Source organism: Mus caroli, chromosome 18, assembly GCF_900094665.2.
Source record: "Mus caroli chromosome 18, CAROLI_EIJ_v1.1, whole genome shotgun sequence".
Classification (NCBI taxonomy): Eukaryota; Metazoa; Chordata; class Mammalia; order Rodentia; family Muridae; genus Mus; species Mus caroli.
This window is the reverse complement of record NC_034587.1, coordinates 1,879,604-1,904,483: the sequence shown is the minus strand read 5'-3', so window position 1 is coordinate 1,904,483 and position 24,880 is coordinate 1,879,604. Positions and strand designations below refer to the sequence as shown.

The 24,880-nt window shown below is 41.8% G+C and overlaps 1 protein-coding gene across 8 annotated transcripts in view; it reads left to right on the top strand.

Annotated features, from left to right (window-relative positions):
• Znf438 (zinc finger protein 438) overlaps positions 1–24,673 on the top strand; it is a 116,321-nt gene extending 91,648 nt beyond the window's left edge. For all 8 annotated transcript variants that reach the window (XM_021151117.2, XM_021151116.2, XM_021151113.2 and 5 more), the window contains 2 exons: positions 20,147–21,947; positions 23,847–24,673. In XM_021151117.2, the coding sequence (XP_021006776.1) occupies positions 20,147–21,947; positions 23,847–24,405 (2,360 nt within the window). In that variant the 3' untranslated portion in view covers positions 24,406–24,673. The remainder of the gene's footprint in view (positions 1–20,146; positions 21,948–23,846) is intronic.
• Positions 24,674–24,880: the final 207 nt, after the last annotated feature.

Sequence of the window (24,880 nt, the reverse complement as noted above, 5' to 3'; positions counted from 1 at the left end):
GGCCAAAAGAATGGGAATGGGTGGGTAGGGAAGTGGGGGGCGGTATGGGGGACTTTTGGGATAGCATTGGAAATGTAATTGAGGAAAATATGTAATAAAAATATTAAAAATTTAAAAAAAATTAATAAAAAAATCATTATTTTGAAAAAAAATTTTAGACTCTTTATATTATGTAATTAATGTTTTTCTTCTTGAATTATTACAGATAGTTTTGTTGGGTATAATAGTCTATGCTGGAAGTCCTAGTGTTTTAGGACTTGGAATGCATTGTTCCAGGCCATTCTGGTTTTCCAAGTTTCCCTTAATAAATCATTATGGGGTTTTGTTCATATGTGAGATAGATTTTTTGCTTTTGTTTTTTTTTCTTGTAGCTTTCAATATACTTTCCTTTTTATGTATCCTTCGTGATTTAGCTATGATATGCCATGAAGATTTTCTTTTCTTTTGGTATTCTGTGTGCTTCTTGTATCTATATGGATATGTCTTTCCTTATTTGGGGTAAGTCTTTTATGTGATCTTCTTGAGAATCTGGTCTATACCATTGACATGGGATTTTTCTCCCTCATCTATGCCTATAATTTGAAGGCTTTTTCCTCCTCCTTTCCCACATTTTCTGTATGTTCATCTTTGTGTGTGTAGGGTGGCTATTTTCCTTGTACCTGTTTTATGTGGTCTAGACTTTATTATTGCACCCTATCGATCTTCTACTTGATTTATTCTAAGAATTTCCTTTGAGCTTTCTAGTTGCTAATTGGGTTCTTCAATTCCATCATCGTTTCAGCTTGAGTTCTCCTTAGTGGTTCTATCTCCTTATCAAATTTTGTTCTCAAGTCTTGCATTGCCTTTATCGTTTCCATAGCCTTACGTTTGTGGGGTTTTCGCCATTACTCAGGCATTTATTCTCCCCTAAGTTCTCTCTATATAATTTCATTGAGCTTTCCCTTTGTGTCTTAAATATCTTGAATTCTTTAACGATGCTTATGATTGTTGTTTTAAATTTGGCATCCTGGTGTTCATATAGGTATATCTTCTTGGGAAATATTTCTGTAGGACTGGTAAATTTTAGAGAGAAAATACTGGCTTGATATTTCATATTGTCTATATTTTTGCCATGAGATCTGGCCAGGTATATTTCTTTTGGTCTAAGTCTGCTATGGACAGAACGAGGAGCCGAAAAGGAGATGTACAGGTAAGTTGAGCCTAAAGGTTGGAAATTGTTTGGGACAGATGGACAGAGAGGACTACTGGGATAGTATACAGGATGTGCCTCTTGGTTCAAGCCTATAGTATTGGGGTAGATCTTGCAGGGTGGAAATGTTGACTGTGGCATAAAAGGTGCCTGTGAGTTGAAAGGTAGGCAGGTTAGATCCTGGCAAAAACCTAGAGATTGTTGTGGCACAGGCAGGGTTGTCCAGACTAGGCCTGAGCACTAGATGTGTGATCCTGACTATATCTGATAGGTTGCGGAGGAAAGGGTCAAATAGACCCACAAGTCTAGACTCTGGAGAAAGTTGTGCTCAATCTAGCTTGGTAGGGAAGATGTACATGGTATGGGGGGAACCTGTGGGTTGGTAGTGGTTAGGAAGGTTGGAGGTTAGTTGCAATGCAGGCAAGGTAGCCAGGCAAAGTGGAACACAGGCTAGATATGGCAGGTTGGAATGGCTGTATTGGCTTGGGAGGGTCAAGGAGACTCACCAGGATCTACCCTGGAGAAAGATGTAGAAGATCTGGCTGTGTAGAGAGAGGTTAGATGTTGTGAAAGAGGGACCTATAGATGATGACATGTAGGCAGGGTCAATTTTTTTTTTTTTTTTTGAGACCATGTTGTCTACTCTGAAATTAACTCAGGTTCGGCCTACCTCTGTCGATATCATACTTAGATTATACCATGATTAACTTTTTAACAGAAGTTTCTAGAGTGTTCAGAGAAACATTATAGGTAGAAATAGACTCCATAATAAAGATTAATTATACCGTCCTTTTATAAAAAATAAACTGACATAAAGAAGGAACACATACTTTTCTTTTTCCTTACTTAGTCTATACAGAAGAGAAATTCTGACATGAGGATAAGAAAAGATGTTATATTTAATGCTGTAAAACTGAATAATCTTAGTATAGATCATAATTTTAATAAGAGAATTTTCTGTAAAGATCCTTAAAATAAATGTGATAGACACTGATCTCTACCCCTAAAAGATAGTGTCTTAAGTTTTACAAAGCATGGATGCTGGGTTTGTAACTCAATTCTACCTCTTAATTTTAGTCTTAGGTACATCATGTGATGTATACCCTTCTCTGTAACTCTGTAAATAAAGATGGTAAATCCCACTATGGACATATGGAAGTTAATGGAGATATTTTACATGCTTCATAGGCATGTTACTGAACAGAGTGGGCACTTACAACCATCACTCTTCATGGTTGTTATTAAAACAAGGCCTGTCCTATCAATGAGATATGCAAAAAGCTGCCTCCTGCTTGGGATGTTTAGCCCCCTGGAAAGCCAAGCACAATCCTAGGGGCCCATTGTCAAGTAAGCTGGGACAGACTACATGTCTACTTAGTTGTCATCCATCCATACATTGGGCCAACAGAAAATCACTTCGCTTGAGACTCATACTAAGCTCTGAATACTAAGTCAGGAAAAGATGTAGGAATGAGAGAGGGGAGCAAGGAGAAATGAAGACCATGAGTTTTCTGATTTTTCTGGTGGATATCCTTTGAAGTGGCCAGTAGCAGTAGCTCTTCAGAGTCCTTAACTAGTACCCCTTCTTTATCCATACAAACAAGAGGCAGAGTTGCATAAGAAAAACAGACAAAAATGAATGGGTCAGCTATCCAGAAAGAGGACTCTGTCTTAGTTACTTGCCCTCCTGAAGCTATGAAACCTCAGACAAGTTACTTTTGTACCTAAACCTGTTTCCAATTCGAAGTCCTGGATTATCAAACATTTGTTTTTTAGCTTTAAGATGTTACAAGTCTTTGTGTTGTGTCTCTAATCCATGAACTGCATGCCTTCTAGCTCATAGAGAAATAGAGCATACCATCAATCACCTCTTAGCTGCTTTGCCTGGCCTCAGTAGCTTTTTGTTTCTATGCTGTCTCTAAGCTCTTACATAGGTTTGGTTTCCAGCCTCCAGAGGAAGCCCCCTGGCATCTCCTAGACACTTACAATCCCTAGGAACTTCCTCCTTGGTCTTTGCTGAAGACCCAATCCTGGAATTTGGTAGAGAAGTAGGAGTAACAGGTAAGAAAGAAAAGACAATTAGTCCAGTGTGATGTGATGGTCACTCTACTATACTACAGTCTTCTGTCCTTTGTTCATTTAGTCCTCACAGTAGGTTGAATGTAATTTTTATTTTAAAGGCTCAAGAAATGAAAATTTTTGCCTACCAATAAGCCATTGGGATCTGTCACAACCCCAAGGTCACTATTTGTCTCCATTTCCACCATATAAACTTACAAAGTAGATTGCTAGTAATTGTTTGGTGGTCATCTTTTTTTTTCTGATCAGTAATAAATTATGTATTTGAATTCCTAAGGACATTTTAAGTCAATATAAACAGAAATTATACTATGGGAAATTACTTGAGGAAAGAAAGCAATTTTACATGAGTAATTAGCTTTCTATTAATTTATTCATTCAAAAGTTTCCTGATTAATATTACTATATTAACAAAGAAAATACTAGATTCCTTTGTTATGATTCTGCTTATATTTGTGTCTCCGAAAACAAATTGTGTGACATGAGTTTTCTGGGCACACTCCATTTATTACGTAAATGTTGATTGATAGAGTGAGCCAACTAAGTTTAAGGTCAGTTAGCTAGATAGTGAGCCAACTAATGATGACTGATTAGAAATACAGGATTTTTTAAATTTTCAGGGTTATAAACACATACATTTCAATACATAATTCACATAGGATATCATTAGCAGAATTTTTGCACTGAATTTTAAGGAAAGTATTCTGTTAGTATACTGTCACCTAAGGGAACTCTTACGTGTTGAAAGCCAGTTCAATGATGGCCCGCATAGTCCTCATCAGGAGTTATGTGGCATGCTGTGATAGTTACAGAGAGAGGTAGAAGGGGCTTGGGCAGCATAGGAAGTAGGGGGCAGGAGGGAAATGAGGAGAGAAAAAAAAAGAAAAATACAAGTGCATTTATTTAGTTTTGTTTAACTGGCACACACCACATTGTCAAATAGTTCTCTGACTGGTAGTCTGTGTGCTGAGAAGAGTTCACTCTGGTCATGCCTACTGGGCATTAAAATACACTTCGGATAAGTCATGGGGAATTTGAAGTTCTGTCTTTTTTAAATCAATCGGATGCTTTGTTTTATGGAAATCTCTAAGAATTCAGTTGTTTGTCAAGCTCATGACTTTGTTTTGCTGATTTCTAGGCAAGTCAGCTGCAGGTAGAAAGTGTTTGCTATACATTCTCGTGCTGCCTTTCTGAACTCTGCCTTCATATTTTATTAACCTAAATAGAGTTTTCACATTATGAGTGCTGTTTCTGCTTAATGAGAATAGGAAGTGGAAGCAGATGCCTTGAGGCAGACACTGTGCATCTGAGTGGTCCCCTTCAGGACCACTGCATTTATCTAAGCACATGTTATCCAATTACCATTTGTAGACTGTCTGACTCAGAGCCACTGCTATTACTATCTTTCTTGTGAATCCATATGTGAATTCTTTTTTAGAGTCTGGTTCACTAATATACTTTTAAAGGCCTTTCTGGTTCAGTAATATACTTTTAAAGGCCTAGGAAACTGTAGTAAAATACTTAAAGTGCATGCATTTTGACCTGAGTTCAATCCCCAGGCTAAGGGGCTGGAGAGATGTTTCAGAGGTTATGAGCACTTGCTGTGCTCTTTCAGAGCACATAGTTCAGTTTCCAGCCCCCACATGATGGCTCACTACCCTATATCACCCCAATTCTAGGAAACCCAACACCCTCTTTCAACCTCCAAGGGTAGTCATGCATGTGGTACAGGCATATCCATACACATAAAAATAAATAAAATTTAAAAGAAAGTAAGGTAGAACATGATTAAGGAAGAGACCCAGCATCAGCCTTTAACCTACACACACACACACACAAAACAACAACGATGATGATGATAGTGATCGTAACAATACCACTTTTTAAAATAATAGGCAAGTATGATAGCTCATACTTGTAATTATCTTAGCCCTTGGGAAGATGAGACAGGAGGATTGCTATAAGTTTAAGGTCAGTTAGCTAGATAGTGAATTCCAGGGCAGCCTGGGCTACAAAGTAAGTGCCAAAGTAAACTGTAGTACATTGTTAAAGAGATTAGTAAAGTAAATAGAATGCTGGGGTAGTGTCAAAAGGATGCACTCATGTCTGATGTACATGAGTGGTTGTACACCTCTTACAGACATAAACTATTTGTGTTTGTGACTGTGACTTTTTAGGTCTCAAAAAATACTTGGAATAATTAGTCAATCAATATTTGCCTCTTTTTGTTAATTTGAAGACAAAAGATCTTACTCATCTTGGACTGTTTATAAAATTCCTGATGAATTTTCTCCCTCAGCAGAGTTAAACGTTCACTGGCATGAAACGGGCTCTCGGATGTCTACTGAATTATATTGTGGATGTTCAGGTCCCAAAACATGCTTATAAGTCATAGCAGATTTTGTGGAAATGTTTCAATCTTTGCTTTTTACTGAAACACCAAACTGGATAGAGTTCTAAGGTCAATAGAAGCAAACACTCTTTTTAACAAATATGTACTGCCTTCAGCGAGACAATGAGCTAAGCAACGAGGAAAGAGCAGTATTGGTTCAGCTCAGCACTTGCCCTTGTCAGGAGCCCCAGCCGCCAGCCAGCCTGAGTTCTGCTTCCTGAGGCCTTCACCTAAGTCATCCATTGCCTCATTATCTGCTACACATTTCAAACCTGCTACAAAAAATGTTTTCTTAGCCTTCTCTTGTGGTGTTTTTTTCTTCCCTCTTCTCTCCCCCTCATTTCTTTCTTGGTAAATAAGATTTATCTTCATTCTAGTGAAAGAAGAAGGAAACATTCATTGCACTTAGCTCTTATGTACTCTGGGGCCTTGGCTCACAGCAGACCTCTGTAGGGGCAGGATGAGCAGGGCTGCAGACTGGGATATGAGAGCAGATACAGGCAACTGGCTGGGATTTACAGTCAAGGACTCTCTATCTCCAGAACACTGCACCAGCCAACACGGAACCACCACCCTTTGGAGATACACAGTTGACTTTCTGTGAGCCTTGGTCACAGCAACCAATCAATAATCCTGCTTCACATATTTCAGCTTCAAGATGCCCAGTTTAATAAACTTGATTCATTAACACCAAACTCACAGACCCAGCAGCATCCTGTATGCTAAGTAAAGGTGGATCACATTCACACTTTCTTCAAAAGACACATTACAGCTTTCTTGTGTCTAGAAACACAGGGCCGGTGCTTCAGCAATGTGCTGAGAGCCATTCTAGTGATTCAACAGAACAAAAGAATAAACACAAAGTACAAAAGCCCGGTGTTAAATAGACCATGAAAAGAACTCTTATTTATAGCATGAAGGCTGAGACATGAAGGCACAGCATCACCTTGCCTGACCTCAGCTGTGATGGTGTAGCTCAGATTTCTCTTTGCACCTCACATGTGTGTGAGTAAGCCGGAGAATGACATGAGCATTGGCTTTGGGGTTACAAATAAATTTTACCATGTGGACAAATTTGTGAATACAGAATCATTAATAAAAATCCTTAGTAAATGTTCTATTAAAACACAATAGAACATTAAGATAATTTTCAGATTAAAACGTATTTAGTCAAGGGGAGATGGCTCAGTGGGCAATGTGCTTGTGGACTTGAGTTGAAACTTTGGGACCCATATATAAAGGGAAGAAAAGAAGTGGGGGTGATCCCAGCATTGGAGATGGGCATAGGGCTCACACTCACCTGCAGCCAGTGTATCCAGTAATCCAGCTCTCAGCCAGTGAGAGACTCAAAAAAGTTTCCAAAAGGTAGATGGTGCCTCTGTCTACATACATGCATACACATCTGCTATGTACAAACACAAGTTATAATGACGGTAGGTTGGGACATTTTAAATTTCAAGTTAGTAAAGTAGATAGTGCATCTGTAACAGTCACCACAGCACTGTAGCTTAGTGAAAAGCATTTTGTTTGCTTTTTCGAGACAGGGTTTCTCTGCATAGTAGCCCTGGCTGTCCTGGAACTCACTTTGTAGACCAGGCTGTCTCGAACTCAGAAATCCGCCTGCCTCTGTCTCCCGAGTGCTGAGATTAAAGGAGTGCGCCACTAACCCCTGCTTTAGTGAAAGCTATTGTAAGTGCTCAGGCTCTACAGCCCTTGTGTTCACTAATGATAGCAAGAACCACTGTATTCTATGCCTCCAGTGTGGCAGTTAACGCTGCTTTTTGGCCTGACCTCCTTGGGTAGTGGGGGAGGGAATCATTCTCACGCATTACCAATATTGCTGTAAAGATATGAGCGTCATATGGAAACATTTGATCCTAATGAATGGTCTAAGTGTTGCTCTTGGACCTTTGTGCCACTTTATGTTGCCGACCAGATACAAATGACATTCTCAAGCTGGTTTTAGTTAACTATTTAATGTTAGAAATCGAGAGTTTCCAGTGCAGTAACTGAAAAAATTGCTGTACATTATCAGTGCATTATTCTGTTGACAGAAGGACAAATGGGAAACACACACACTTAGTTTTATATCCTTATACAGCCAAGTGGAAATGACCTAGGTGGCCTAAAATAATGGATTAGATCATAGCTTGAAGCTTATTTTTATTTTGGAATAAAATATTAGATTTTAAAATATTCTTATGAGTAAACTCAAATTATGTAAGTACTTTGACATACCTATATAAAAAAAAATCAGGTAGGGATGATAAGCAGATAGTTTACTTGGACATGTGTTACTGTCAGTGTGACTGCTTGGCAGCATAGTCTCCAGGAATTCCAATTAACCATGTAAATATATTTCATAACATCACATCTCACTTGTCAGAACCCCTGCTGTGTTCTATCATTATCATAAATGCAGGTGTAAATCGCAGTTATGTATGCTGATAGAAAGCAGTTGGAGACATTTCACTGTGGGACACAACACTTTGAGATTGTGTACATCTGTTCTAATAAAGTAGCCAGCCTTGGTGACATAAACACAAGGATGAACACACATCTGCCTTGAGACCACTTGCCATATAGCAGATGCTTGCATCTTTATTTATGCAGATGGTGGCTGTGATGAGTTGAACAGGGATAAAAGCCAAGTAGTTTGATAGGGGTTTTTAGGTTGCTATGCAAACCAAGGAGACAAGATAGACATTTTTGTTTTCAAAATGTAATACTGATAGGACCAGAGACTCAAAAACCTGGCAATGATTTTAACAGTGTTGACATACTGTTCTTGTCTTCAAATTAATTGACATAACAATCCTAAAGATATTTACAAAGATTCCAGCATTCAGCTTATGGTAGAAAGCACTGGTCAGCTTGAGGTCTAGCTCAGTGGCAGAATTCTTTGTTTACTTGTATGCTTAAAGTTCCGAGCTTGATCCTGGTTGCTACAAAGACAGAAAGCAGCAGATCAATTTATGATTATTTGGGTCTTGATAAACTAATTTAAAATAATTTAACATATTTCTGTTTTTGACGCTTTAAAAGCAATGTTTATTTTTGAAAAATTATGTACTGTCAACAAAAGCTTGTGATTTTTTTTAAATTAGGAAAAATATAAATATCATGAAATAAAAAACAAGGTATGAGATAGTCCATTCATATTAGGTAACATAAGTTTCTGAAGAATTACAATTTAATTAAGATTTTTGCTTAGCATTTTGTTTAATCTGTTCTAATATTGCCAATTACTGATTTTAAATAATATTTCATCTAGATTAATTTCTGTTAGTGTCAGAACATTTCCTGTTACTCTGCCATATTCTTTTTGTTGTTGTTGTTTTTGGTTTTTTGAGACAGGGTTTCTCTGTGTAGCCTTGGCTGTCCTGGAACTCACTCTGTAGACCAGGCTGGCCTCAAACTCAGAAATCTGCCCGCCTCTGTCTCCCAAGTGCTAGAATTAAAGGCGTGCGCCACCACTGCCCAGCCTCTGCCATATTCTTAAGGAGACAAGGCAATAGGGATGAAAGAGCAAAGCACTTCTACAACTCGCTGCCCAGCCCTACACAGGTTGTAGAACCTCAGAAGAGTCTGCATCTCACTTGCTGCAGTGTTGCTCAAGCTTCAGCCTTGCCTTTCCTAAAGTCAAGCCCTGCAGCATAAGTATGTTGTGAGTGTGAATCATTCCATCACAGTAGCAAAGGTATATGTACTCGAGGATCAAGGTTTAAGGTTTAATACAACCTAAATCTAATGCTGCATTCAAACTTCTGGGAGAGCACAGTAGTAAGGACAGGTATACTTAGCATGCAATCACTCCCTGGCTTCAGGTAGTTTGGCTCAACACATCCTTTGCCTGTGGAGTCTATATTAGATAGAAATGGTGTTGAGACCCTCTCTGATGTCTTCAGATCTGACAAGAGAAACACTGGTTCTGTCCTTCTTGCTATAGGGAGGAAAGTGAGGCCAAAATAGATTGAGGATTGTTGTCCTGCCCAGATTCATGCTAGAAGTAAATAGAAGAGCCAAAGACAGGCCTCACTTCTCTGTCTTGCATACACTTTGTTTTCTTGTGTCTGAGGAAGTCCCCCAGCCGCTGAAAGTATAATTCATCGGATCAGGCCATACATTACAGGTGCTGCTCAGGTTTACTGAGTAGCAGGTACCACATGAGAAACTGGTAGCATTCCCGAACCTCTTGACTTACACCTAGAGTTCGTTGATGACCTCAGTAGTATTGTAGAGTTAGAAAATTTATGGGTAATTCATAGTGTTCTTTTAAATTATAAAAGACTCAAATGCCAATTTTTAAAAACTTGTTTATGATTGTGATGGTTAAGCATCACTTACACCTACGGGTTAGTAAAGCACAGGACTTGTGGGTGTGTCTGCGCAGACATTCCCTGAGATAGCTAATGGAGGCTCTGAGCTAATCCATGCACTCATCTCCTGCTGCCTTCATCCTTTGGCATTATTGAGCAGTGATGGAAAAGTAGGAAATAGGTCCAAATTTGAGGAAGGAAGTCTTAGTGGTCAGTCCTTGAAGATATCCTTTGTCCTGAGTCCGTCTAGTACTCCTCCTTCCCTCTGCATTCCTGACAGCAGAGGGATAGAACCTCCTCCACCACATGCTGACACCAGAGGATCATCATCCAAGCAATGGAACCAGGAAGACATGGACTGAACCTCAGAAACTGGGAGCCAGAGTAATCCTCCATCCCTTATGTTTCTCTGTTGGGTATTCCAATAACAGTGCCAAAGGATGGCTAGCACAGTACTTTAAAATATCATGAAATTTCCTTGTGGAATTTCGGCTTTATAAAGCCCAGTCTAGGGCTGGGGACTATGGTCACCAAGCCCAACAGCCTGAATTCAGTCTCAGGCAAGCAGGTAAAAAGCTGGATGCAATGGCATGCATCTGTAAACCCAGCATTCCTTTCTCAAGACAGGAAGTGAAAACAGGAGAATCAGCCAGAAGCTTTCAAGCCACTGAGTATGGATTATTCAGTACAGTGTTAGAAACAATAAAAGAGATCCTGCTTCAATGAAGTGGAAGTCAAGAGTCAACCCCTGACTCCTACATACAAGCCAAGGAATGCCTGCAAACACACACACACACACACACACACACACACACACACACACGTGCACAATTACAGTTGGAACAAGAAGTAGTTTGCTGCAAGCCTGGCATGCATACCAGAAGTAAAGCATGTCCCTATGTGCCAAGCCTGCCCTTTGAATACTGTTCCATTGTAGACTGCTGTATGCAGGCTCCACAACCTGCGTTTATAGCCTAAGGTATGAGCTGCTGATGGAACTAGAAGACCAACATTCAGTTACTCTCCTTCCTGGAAACCTGATGAATCCACTGGTAGAGACTAACATATGTAAAAGAATGAACTTCAAAACAACTTAGTGAGTTCACTGTGTTTAGAACAAGGAAAATGTTTTGGTGCCATGTAGATCTGGATCCAAATCCAGCTCTTTTCAGCACTGTGGCCTTGCAAGAAATGTTCAGTTTCCACAACCACAGATTGACTGTTAATTTAAAAATAGAATGTAAAGTGAAGCAAGTTAAGCATTCCATTCCCTGACTTAGTGGAATTTAAGGACTGAGGAAGTGGAAGGAAGTTCATCACCAGACACAAGAAGTACACAGACTACTTAGAGAGCACATTCATGGAAGAAGGTGGCAGAGCTATAGCTGCAGCAGAGACAAAGCTTGGGTACTCACTGCTGTTGTGCTCTTAATATCTTTATGGTCAGGAAAAAATAAGAGAAAGGAAGCAAGACAATATGGTTTAGAATTCCTAGTTCACCTCTTTAGTCAGTAAATACTGCAATGTGCAACAGCCAGATAGTAATCTAGGGGCTGAGATTCTGGCATTGGATGAAACAACTCCTGCCTGACAGAACTTACTCTTTTTTGTGGGAAGAGACAGATAGTATATTAGTATAGAGATAAAAGTCATGATGGTCAATTAAAGCATAAAAGGACAGCCAGCAGTGACCTAGAAGGGTCCAGGCAGGCCTCCTGAGAGCCGGGAGATCTCTATGATGTTGACTGCAGAGCAAGGAATGGGTACAGAGTGGAGTTAGCAGTCTTCCATCTCTTCACTCTAAAGTCTGCCTGTATTTTACTCTGTTGAGACAGGTAAGTTGTCAGTGCATCACCTTCCTCCCCATCCTGGGAGCATAATTAATAACAGAAAGGAGATATAGAAACAGAAAGAAGGATGGCAAATGGTCTCCCACATAGCAGTCACGATCACGAGATCATTGTTAATCACTGTCAAGAAGGACATGCCCTGGAGGGTAAGAGAGGCATAGGAAATACAACTTAGAGAATCTTGAATGAGCCCCTGTGAATAAGCAATGTCCAAGGACAACAGACAAACAATGGAGTAGATTGTGGTGAGGGTTTGAGACTGGGAGTTTCAAGCTTTTTACATTGGCCACTATTCATGGTAGGTAGATGTCTCCAGCCCTAATTATTCATTATGAGTGGAAAGCACAAGGCAGGCTACTTGGAACGGGGGCCAAAAGAGGATAGAGATGGGGCTAACCTATGATATGCTGATAGTGTCCATGGATACCCAGTCATGAAGCCAGGTATGGACCCGGAGTGTCTACCTGTGTACATATATACACAGATAGGCAAGCCCACAGGCAAGGAGAATACAGATATACCTCACAATCATTTATCTCCTGTGGAAACAAGGTCTCACCTGTTCCCAGCCACTTGATAAGACAAGTTCAAAGGAGAATAAAGACACTGATGGAGGAGAAAACACAATAATCAAAGGAAAAGGAATCCAAAGTGCCCAGAGTTTTCAAATCTGGGTGACGTTGTTCCTTTAATAGCTCTTGCAGAATCTGATCTCAAGCATGCTCAGGATAATGTGGCCATCAACGCAGGCCTGTAGATTAGTTGTAGCTCAGGGCCTGTAGATGTTTGTTAACAAAGCCATTAATGTCACTCCCACCGAAGTCTTGTTCTGTCTGTGCTAGTTAGTGCCAGTCATTTCATTGCCTTCTCCATTACCTGCATGGTCTTTGGATTGTAGGTACCCATGCTAAAGAAACATGTGCCTTGACTAAAGAGCCACAGGCAAGACTTGAAAACCAGTGTTAGGAAACAGCGAGGTAGTCACAAGGGATTGCTTTTCTTGCAACAGATCCACAGCTGCCCAGCCTCGTGTGTTTGTACTTATAAATCATAAGCTGTTGGCATAAAAGCTGATGTGTGGGGAAAAGTGCAGCAAAAATGTTATAAATCACTGTGAGTCAAAGATAAATCAGGGGCTAAGATAAAGTGTCTGTAAGGCTACACTAGAAAGCATAGCCCTGTCCTTTCCTCTTCACTCCCTTTCTTCTTGATATGCACAGGGTGTTGAGTCCAGGTTCTGAGGCATGTTGGGCAGGTCTTTACATTGCTAAGCTGCACACTTCCAATCCTTACTTTGTAAATGCAGTTTGTGTACTCCTCCAAAATGTCCCGCTGTATAAACTTACTTTTGAAATTACAAAATAAAAATAATATCTTTGTGGCACCAAGATCTTGCTTTTAACTGTATCATTGGTAAAAGGTCATTATCTTAATCATTTGAGTTATATGATGATGTTTAGATGAACAGTAAGAAACACCCAACCTTATGCAGGGATCCTGCAAAATATACTGCTTGATACCTTAGCCTAATGTTTTCCTTATCAAACATCATCTTATTTTTCATCACAGACACTTAACTATTGTAACTACTATTGAAATACAAGATAGAAAAGATGTAATCCTAGCCCTTGTAGAGAGAGTACAGGTGGGACCTAGTTAGGTTGGTTTTGCTGGGAAGACAGCAGTAGGGCTTCTGGGATCAAGAGTTAAAGGTCATCTTCCACTACGTGGTGAGCTTGAGGGCAGCTCAGGCTATGGGAAACCCTATCTTAAAAGCAAGCAAACAAACATGATTTTTTTTTAAAATGGCCATTTTCATTGGCTGATGAAAGATTTCATGCCCAGACATTTGTGCTAGGCACAAAACTCTTTCAAGAAATGGTTTCCATTATTTTAGCATCAGAATGCCCTGGAAAGACAGTGTGCACAGGTACTTATTACAGTGTAAAGATGCCAGGAGGAGGTCTGCTGCCCCTATAGTGTGGAAGTTCAGCTATCAGGGTCTGAATTTCATATGTAACGCAATGTTAGCAGTTCTGGAAACATCCAGAAGCCTCTGGGTACTTGGAGTCTGTGGCAAGTTATTAGCACTTTGACAAATCACTGCACTCTCCAATCCTTTGTAGGTCTGGAGAAACACTTGTCTTGACTGTTGAATAGCAATAGTAAGCTTTTGTGTTGCTACATATTATTTCTGCCAAGGTAAGTTAGAAAAACAAAGTGTTTTCCTTGTATGGTTGTCAGTGTTTCTTATCTGAAGCTCTTATATAAAAAGTCCTTCCAAAAGGAAGAACTATAAAAGAGTTTTGACATGGAAAAACTTGAAACTTGTCGAAATTGATATTTTCTAGGAGGTATTTTAATTAAAAAAAAAACTTCTAAACTTACTTTTCATTTGGAGCAAAGCTTTAGCTCCCCTAAAGAATAGTTACTTGTGGGAGATTGAGCAACTGCTAGATCCTTGGACTTCCATTCTACAGCTGCTACTGACCATTGTTGGGAGTTGGACTTCAGGCTTGACTGGAGGCCCATCACAGCAGAAGAGAACAAAGCACTTTAACCTTTAAAGACAAAGAATTCTACAGTTGCAGTTCCTGCCCAATGGTTTCTTTTACTCAGTGGACCGTTAGTAAAATGTGTGGGAAAAGTTGGACTGAGAATGGGCAGAGAAGGAGCACCTTCCACAACCTCTGCTCAGAAGACTCAGAGGGAGCACCCTCCACAACCTCGTGATCAAGAGACTCAGAGGGAGCATCCTCAAGAACTTCGTACTCAAGAGACTCAGAGGAAGCACCCTCCAGGACCTCGTGCTCAAGATACTCAGAGAGAGCACCCTCCAGAGCCTTGTGCTCAAGAGACTCAGCTGGAGCACCTGCAGGATCTCGTACTCAGGAGACTCAGAGGGAGCACCCTCCACAGCCTCATGCTCAGGAAACTCAGGGAGCTCCCTCCACAACCTTGTGCTCAGGAGACTCAGAGGGAGCACCCTCAAGAACTTTGTGCTCAAGAGATTCAGAGGGAGCACCTTCCAGGACTTCATGCTCAAGAGACTCAGAGGGAGCACCCTCCAGAACCTCGTGCTCAGGAGACTCAGAGGGAGCACCCTCCAAGACCTCATGCTTAAGAGGAAGACGGTGATTGAACCATATGTCAAGGTAGAACCGTGAGTCTGGTACTGTAGCAGCCAGCGGATACCTTCCCATCCACTCAGGAAGCCAGCCTGCTCTGCCAAGTCACCCCAATGTCTCTACCAAACATTTCAGGAAGACAAAGAAAAATCTGTCTCTTCTGACCAAGTTTTGATTGACAAGCCCAGTTTCTCTATTTTTTTGTCAGTGCTTCCCAACTTAGGATCAATCAGAAAAGGCCAAATATGTTCCACAAACCAATCAAGTAGGAGCTCTGCTTAAACCTACCGACTTCATCTTCCCGGTGACAAAGGCTTCCAATCCTGCCCTTCCCTATTTCCACTGTGCAGTGTTCCATTTCCCAACCTGCTCTCAACACTTTGCCATAGTGGAGATAATGGAGATAACAATACCTCCCAAGGCATAGGGAGCTGGGAACAAACAGCCAACACCTACTCCATCTTGGGTGATCTTCATTTACTTACTAACTGCAAGAAAATTGTTGAATTGAGAATGAAATTGAGTAATGAGTTATCTCCAGGGACTCCAGACTAATGCTCATACAGCTCCGTTTCTGTCCTCAGTTTTTGTTTGAATGATTTTGATGGCCTCACTCATTGTTGATAACTCCTACTTAAACTAGTTTTCCTTTGCCTAGTCTCTGTGTTGTTCTTAGTAAAACCTTGGACAAAAACGAAAAAAAAAAAAAAAAGAATAGTTACTTAAGTCTCAGTAGCTGCATTGTATAAATATTTTTATTACCATTGATATTTGATGTAATTAACTTTTAAATTCTTTACAAAAAACGTTTGTTTCCTCTTCCTTTGGTCTTCGTGCTTATCTAACTTACTCTGTATTGTAGACTTTGGTTCCCTTTGATTCCCAATCCTTCTTTCTGTACTCGAGCTTTCTTAAAGTTACTCTCTGTTTACTACTGTGTTCTTACAGGCACATGCCATGCATACGTTTTGGCTCCGGTGCACACATGTGGTTAGTCATGGACAGTTCTGTGTTGCTGCTACATATTATACATTGTTTTCTCCTTGTGCCGTTGAACTCAGGTCAGGTTTATCCACAAGTGCCTCTACATACCCCTGGGCCATCTTTCCTATCCTATTGAACTAATTTCTTAATTATTTAATTAGTATACTACTAAATCTACAAATAAGCACTATCAAAATACTTTCCCCTACTGCAGGCCACAGTTTTCACTTCTGCTGTCCTATAGAAATGTGGCCAGTGAGCATCCTAAACCCCACCAGCAGCCTTCCTCCCTGCTGGACCAGAAAGGGGCTCTCCTTGCAAGCCAGTAGCTTTCTTCCTTGCTGTGTATAAACAAAAGTAAGAAGAGGCATCCCCACAACTCCAACTCTGCTCCTTAAAATGCACATGTTAACTCCCATTCACACTGAACTGCTAATCCAATTAACACTTAGTCAACTGACAACTGCGATGGGGGACCATTGGGAGTAAAATCTGACAGAATGGATCAGACACTGGGCAAGGACACAGGAGAGGCAGGGTTTGAGCAGTTCTTACTAACATGCATCATTTTTTTTCCCTTTCCTCAATTGCTTCTCATAAAAGAAACACTGCTATAAAAATTCAGACTTATTCCATCCATATCATGAGATTTTCAGTTTTGTGAACGGCTGCTGTGTTGCCAAGAGAGGCTCACCAGTCATGCTTTTCCAACACTCAGAGTTTAAAACATGGCATGGCACTTCATCTCCTCTAGGGACTTCTACTGTTCAAACACTATTTTTTTTTTTTTTTTTTAGTTGTAGTTATTTTAACATACCTGGCTTTTACTGCAAATGTGTGGAGAAGCAAGGCTTGGGTTCCTGCTTGTCCTTGAGGGAGATGAGCTGTACTTCCCCGTATATAAGAGACAGTTGTGTGTACCTGCCACACTCTGATCATCAGCTCTTGTCTAAAGAAAGAAAGAAATGGCACAAGGCATTCTGTGTGTCTAAACCACACAGTCACAAGTAGCCCAAAAGATCCCACTTTCAGAAACCAATTCATAGACCAGTGAGGTGGTTCAGTGGGTAAACACAACTATCACCAAGTCTGACAACTTGAGTTCAGGCCTCAGACCCATCTCACAGAAGGAGCCACTTGTGCAGGTTGTCCTCAGCCCTCCACATACTCACCGTGGCACGCGCATGCCCACATACATACTCATTAGATAAGTACAGATGAGACGTCTCATTCACTCATTCACTGGGCAAATTACGTTTTAGCACCTCCCAAGAGCCAGACAGGGTAGCAAGTGGACAGTAAGCTGCTTCTGCCTGATTCTCAGTTTCTTAGCTCCCACAGCTATTCCCATCCCACAGAAGTCTCTAGGAACCCTTCTGTCATGTTGAGGTATATATTTGGGTACGCACTCCCCTACTTCAAAAAGTGATGAGATAGTGTCTCCTAAAAAGCTCATGTCTTGAGACTGTTCCATATCAGTTTGTCATTTCCTTTTACAGCTACCAAGTGTTGTTTGAATTATTCTTAGCTTACTCTTAGGCATTAAAATAGCTCCTGAGTTTGATGTCTCTTCTTCCTCCCATTTTTGGGGTTCTATACTCTTTGCCTCACTTTTCCAATAATGCATCAGTTTATTTCCTGCCTTTAGTGGTTTCTGGGCAGTGGAGCAGCATACCACCCTTATGGGAAGGAAACCTCACTTTTTCATGCACCTCCTGACAGATGCATGCCAGCATATAAACTTCAATATTCTTGGCAAAGCTTGTTCTCCGCCCCACAGATTTGAGTGGCTGTGATTAAGGATCATGAGGCAGCTGAGAGGCTTTTCCTCCCCAGCATCTGACTCCACTAGCTACCACTTACCAGTCACCTCGGCCTGTGATTGCAGGCTATCCACACTGTTCCCTCGGGTAATCAGCATGTGGCTTTGCTGGGGCAGAGCTGGGTACCTCCAGGAATGCCCTTTGCTTAAATCTACACTTGGTCTCTGGTTGGTTGATCTTCTTTCTGCTGTGACAAAATGCCTGGCAAAAGCCACTTGAGGCAGGATAGGGAGGAAGGGGGTTTGAAGGGAGTATGGTGGGGTATGAGAGGCTGCCCACACTGCAGCCAGTCAGGAAGCAGATGATAAGCAATACTAATGGCCTTCATCCTTTGCATTCTACCAGCACCCCAGCCCATTCGTATGGACCTGCCTCCTTAGTAAAACCTCTTCCCAGAAGCTTATCTCCTAGAAAGCTCTAAAGCCATCACAGCATCTTCTTCTCTGATGTCATTGCTTTTCCTGTATAATTCTGCCCCTTCTATGTTGGAGAGATGCAGCTATTGTGTGCAGCTTACTCTCATACAGGTAGCAATACGTGCCTCCTAACCTAATAGTAAAGAACTTTCTAAAGTAGTTTTCATACTTTGCAAGTTATTCCTATTACGTTGCTTATATTAACATAGTGTTAACAAGCAACTTTCTTTCAAATTGTTGGCTCACAAACTGCAGTCAAAAGGGATTGATTGTAAAACTGTTACCCTGTATTTCATTGGATTTTTAGATTCCCACATTCCTATCCCTGGAATTCCTCAAACAAATGTTTCTAAAACACCTTTACACGGAGCTCCAAAATCTAAAGTAAAAAATGGGGTACCTAAGTCATTTAGAGGCAAAACCCTGAACTGTAATAAAACCATTCAGATCTTTGATTTGCCTGCTGTGTTGTGATACTAATGTACTTTGCTTCAGACAGAACAGTGAGTTTAATTATGGGTGCCCTGCAGAGTTGTATAGTGTGTATGTGTCTGTGTATGTGTGTGTGTTTCTATCTCACTACTTTTCTAAAATCTGAAAGTGCAAATTCTAACACTCATGCATCCCCACAATTTTCAGAAAGGGGATTATGGGCTTGCAATATCCAGCTCCTAAACTAGTATGTGCACTAGTACATTTGAGCTTAAATGAAGTTTGATTAATATGAGGCACTTAAAAATAAGAAACTTCTCCACAGCCAGGCCTTGTGACCTTGAGGCCTGGGGAAATAAAGTGGATGATTCAGTCCTTAGACTGGGGGAGCCAAAACATTTCCCTAATTGTTCTCTTAAGGTTATAGTAATTGCTCTGTGGTCATACCAATAAATCTGGGATGAATGGAACATTATTCTGTCAGTTAAAATTGTCCTGATTACCATCCTAGAAAGTGCTTTCTGTGTGATTCATGGCCCCCAACTCCCATCCCCTTCAGCTCTGTACTTTTATCATCCTGTGTCTCTTTGGTTATGTTTAGCTTTTTTTTTTTTAAATGTCACATCAGCTTTTTTTTTAATAATTAAAATGTAATTGCAAAAGCATACATAAATACTTTGAAAGGTGTGGAAAGAAAATTCACAAGTCATACAAGAACTGCGCTAAAGTCACCTTCAGTCTGGAACCCATCACTTTGCAAAGCAAACTGCACTGCCAGTACCAAATGGTGCAGCCTAAACCCGAGGGAAAAGCCAGTTAATGCAAAAACATTTGTTTAGACCAAAGATGCAATGGGTGATAGATGAACTTAGTATGCCTTAACTTCATCAAGCTTAGGTGTGCTGGCAAGGCATCTATATGAAACAAAAGACACAATAGAATGTACCAGAGGAGATACGTTGTAGCTCTGGAGGTCAGGAAGGAAAGTGGGATATAATTTGTATAAAGACAGAAGCTGGATAAAGGGCTTACAGAGCACAAGGACCAGAAGGACCAGCTCTCTAAAAGCTTTGTTTAATGGCTGACATTTAACAGGAGACTTCTGTTGCAACAGTGGAGAATAACAGTCCTGGGGAAAGCAAGGCATGGAGGTGACCTTCAAGCCTTGTCTTGAAGGACATAGGTGGTTGCTTAGAAATATGGCTACAGGCTAAGGAATCTGTTGAACAGATAAATTGTGTGAGTATTTGTGTGTGTGTACGCTGTGTGTGCATACTCATAAGTTCACTGGTGTGGGTATGTGCCCATGAGTGCAGTTGCCTGCATAGGACAGAAGAGGACATTGGATCTCCTGCAGCTGAAGTTGAGACACCTATGAGTCCTCCAACATGAGTGCAGGGAAATGAACCCAGGTCCTATGCAATGCAGTGTGTCCTCTTAAGTGTTGGGCCAAGTCTCTAGCCCAGATCAGATGTGACTTGAAGTTTCAGTCCAGAACAGATACATTGTAATAATCTATGTATTGTCATTGCAGGTGAATCAAACATCCGTTCTGGAACAACACAGAGTGAGAAAACATTACAGAGTAAGAGTCAGTTTAGGACCATTGCACCAAAAGTTGTACCTAAGGTCCTAACATCCAGAGTGCTTCCCTGCCCTTCCTCAATTTCTGACCAAGGGAGTCTGACTCTAATGTCCAAGCCTCTGGGCATGCCCACCCAGAACTATGCTCTGATGCAGGTGGCTGGCCAAGAGGGGACGTTTTCTCTTGTTGCTTTACCAAATGTTGCCTCAGTCCAGCCAGTTCAGAAGCCCAGAATGTCCATACATGAAAACCTTAAACTGCCTATTCCTCGATATCAACCACTAAGTAGCAAAGGATTAAGAAAGAAACAGGACCTGAGCTCTCCCAAGAGTGGCTCCAGTGACTCTCCTGGCCCATCCCAGCTATGCCATTTGGCCCCTTCCCCACAAGCCTATCCTGAGCCACCTCATAAACCTAGCCTGTGGAAGCAAATGCCAACTTTAAACCCTTCTCCCACTAATATCAACACAGCTACACTGACCAGTGGTGTTGGCCAAGGAGATTTGAGTCCTCTAGTGACCAACAGCTGTGGCGATCGTGAGCTTTCTGCCATGCCAGTATACACTACAGAGGACTCTTCTTCCCATCAGAGCCTCCCAGCAACTATGCAGAAGGCAGGTTGTGCCAGGAAGGAGGCACCCACTACGCCTGCTATTGCTAGTGAAGAACTCAAAGAACGGGTAGCTCCTGCACAGACTGTCTTGAGCAGTGCAGTTCAGTTGCTCTCTGTAGTACCCAAGGGTAAACTGCCCATCCTGCCCTTACCAAGAGTGAAAACCACAGAGGTGGGCAAAGTGGAATCAGATGCTGATAATGCAGAATTGTCTTTATCTGGATGCAGAGCAAACTGTGATGAGAGACTGTCCATCACAGAAGGGTTTGATACTGCCTCAGAGATAGCCAGCAAGATAGCTGCTTTGCATGGGTCTAAGCAGAGTGCATGTGAAAGTGCCTTCTGTCCTGTCACCAAATTAGATCTCAGCCACAAGGCAAAACCCAGCAGTGGAATAAAGAGAAGAGGAAGAAAATGGAAAGTGCCAGATGAGATTTTAGCATTGCAGGGCAAAAGGAGGAAATGCATTATTGGTATGTGTGGAGATGGCATAGAAAGAGCAAGAAACAGTCCCCAAGAACCCAGAGACCAGAAGCCCAGGGTTGCTTCAAGAAAGTATCGTAACATCATGCCCAAGCCTGTCATTGTCCTGTCTGCTTTGGCACCCCTGGCATCTCATACGGCTGTGCTGTCTCAGGCTCCCAGCAGCCTAGGTCAAGATGTTCTGAATAATGCCCTGCCTTCAAAATGTCTTGGCTCCAAGCAAAGTGACAGCTTTACCCCTAAGCCCAGCTCTGTACTCAGAAATGGATTCTCTGGCATTAAAAAGCCCTGGCACATGTGTCCAGTCTGCAACTACCACTTTCAATTCAAACACCACCTTCTAGACCACATGAATACACACACCAACAGACGGCCTTATAGTTGCGGGATCTGTCGCAAGACCTATGTGCGCCCCGGCAGCCTGAGCGCACATATGAAACTTCACCATGGTGACAACCACCCCAAGAAACTAGTGTGCTGTGAATTTTGTGCAAAAGTATTTGGTCATGTCCGAGTCTATTTCGGCCATCTGAAGGAGGTGCACAGGGTTGTGATCAGCACAGAGCCCTCCCCCAGTGAACTGCAGCCAGGAGACACACCAAAAAACAAGAACAGAGATCCTGGTGTGCAAGGACCTGACAACTCACTGGAGAGGTAAGTACTCATGGAAGGGAAGCTGACAGGAACGTCTGCTGTAACTTGAGAAGGAAGACCAACTCGTGGATACTTCATTCCTCCCTAGAATAGGGAATAAAATATCCATGGAAGGAGTTGCAGAGACAAAGTTTAGAGCTAAAACGAAAGGATCCAGAGACTGCCCCACCCAGGGCTCCATCCCATAATCAGCCACCAAACCCAGACACTATTGCATACACCAGCAAGATTTTGCTGAAAGGACCCTGATATAGCTGTCTCTTGTGAGGCTTTGCCAGTGTCTGGCAAATACAGAAGTGGATGCTCACAGTCATCTATAGGATGGAACACAGGGCCTCCAGTGTAGGAGCTAGGGTCTGCAACTCTATAGGTGGAACAACAATATGAACTAATCAGTACCCCCAGAACTCGTGTCTCTAGCTGCATATGTAGCAGAAGATGGCCTAGTCAGCCATCATTGGGAAGAGAGGACCCTTGGTTTAGCAAACTTTATATGCCCCAGTACAGGGGAAAGCCAAGGCCAAGAAGTGGGAGTGAGTGGGTAGGGGAGCAGGGTGGGGGGGAGGGTATGGGGGACTTTTGGGATAGCATTTGAAATGTAAATGAAGAAAATATTAAAAAATAAAGATTAAAAAAAGATTCAGAAAACTCATCAGAAGTAGTGTTGCACACATATATAGTCCTAGAACTTGGCAGAAAGAGACAGGAAAATCAGAAATTTAAGGTCAGCCTAGGCTGTGTGAGACCCTGTCTCAAAAATAACAGCAACAGCAGAAGATGTCATAGGTAAAATAAGTCACCTCTCCCACTCCCTCGGTTCTGTGAAGAATGACCCCATTTCTTGTTGGTTTCTGCTCAGTCACAATGTGTAAGTCAAGGCACAAATACCAGTTTGGAGTATGTTGGGACAGTTAGGTGACATAACTTTGTGTCTAAAAATTAAAATAATAGATTACTATATATAGCTTTTATAGTCTCTATAAAATAGTTCCCCCAAATTATCGTTTGCAGAATTCTTATCAAAACATCATTATCTACCTCATAGTGCTGTGTGAGGCTGCCCTCTTCACCAGACCCCAAGGTGCTCCCCCTCACCCTCCACATGTGCCTTTTGTCACCTGACAGGCCAAATTAACTTTTTCCTGTGTCCTTCTGTTTTGTAAGTACCGTTCTTTGACATTATTTAAAACAAACAAACCAAAAAAAACTCTGTAATCTGTAATCTGACAAGGCAGGCACCTGAGCAGTAATGACCAGGGAAGTGCCCATAGTGTGCTCCACGCACCCTCAGCTGAGGCGACCGAGGAAGGAGAAGGAAACCCTGCCCAGGACCTTTGCTCCTTGTTTTTATTGTTCCAGTTGCTCTAAATGGTTTCTGTTCTGTATTATGATAAATAAAAACAAGATGCCTGCCCCAGCTTTTCCTTGTCTTTTGGCTTTCCTCTTCTCCAGTAGTTCTTTCCCATTTCCACTAGCATGCCTTTCCCTAATGTGCCTGCCATGCAGCCTCCTTCACACTTGCTTCCGTGTTCTTAGATCATCTTGCAATAAGATGTCAGAACTTCTCTAATGGTGGGGTGGCATGCATGAGTGGGACAGGCATCTCCAGGAGTGCCACATGGTGTGTATCTCGGCAGCTCCCATCTTGTTACCTAATCTTCCTGTTGTGTACATCTGTGGTATCCAGAGAGCTGGTTCACTAGGGGGAGATGCAGGACTCCTCTGAAATGGTTCCTGGTGTTCTTATAGCTGTATGGCTCTGTAAGTGGCCCTGTGTGCTGTGTTCTCTGCTGAGGCTCTTCAGAGCTCTGTCTATCCCTGCTTTCCAAAACCTGGCAGCAAGAGATCCAGTTGCATTTTCCTAGTATATCTTACATAGACTATTTCTCCCATTTCCAGGGAAACCAAGTCAAGTTTGGAAGAAGATTTTCTTCTAAACCAGGCAGATGAAGTCAAATTGCAAATCAGATGTGGCCGTTGTCAGATCACTGCACAGTCTTTTGCTGAAATAAAGTTTCATTTGCTTCATGTTCATGGAGAGGAAATTCAAGGTCGGCTGCAAGAGATGATCCTACCAGGCAGCAGGTCGGATGCTGCCCACCAGAAGCAGTGCACAGAGAGAAGGAAGCAAACACAGTCCTTTGCCTCTGTGGAGGACTCTCCATCATTCCCTAGAGTGAAAAGACTGCCAGCCCCTCATCAGAACAGAGAGGAAGCCCTGGTAGGAAGTGAAGGTGGTCAGTGGGGAATGGCTGGCTCACAGCACCCCGCCAAGCTTCTCTGGTCGCACACAGGCTTTAAGTGCCTGCTCTGTGCTCAGATGCTTGGGAGGAAGGAGGACCTGCTTCTTCACTGGGTACACAAACACAACTGTGAGGACCCCACCAGACTCTGGGCGCTCCTGGGAACGTTCTCTAAGCAGGGTGCTCCTGAGCTCCACAGTGAACCAAGGCTGTGATGCTGAGGCCATCCAGCCCAAGAGATGCTGCACCACCTCTCACTGCCTATGCTGTTAGGCTTTAGTTATAAGGATCCAGTACTCCAGGGCCAGGGCCAGTGGACAGAGGAAGCACACTGTGCATAGTTATATTTTCTTAAGAAATAAAATATGTGCCCTGGATGCATTTTTCTAACATATGTAGTCTCACTTTAAAATTCCATGCATTCTCCAATATCGTAGACTTTATTTAATAATAAATAAAAAGATCAAAATTAGGAAACTGAAATGTAGAGAAAATTGTTGTTCTCAATTGCAAACTTTGAGTATGAGTGTGTATGTATTTGTTTTCTTTCTTTGTGTGTGTGTGTGTGTGTATGTGTGTGACAGAGAGTGACAGAGAGAGAGAGCAAAAGAGAGGGAATATATGTACATGTGTCCTCTTATTTTGATGGTGTTTGATTATATTTATTAACAGTTAATTCTACAGCTGTGG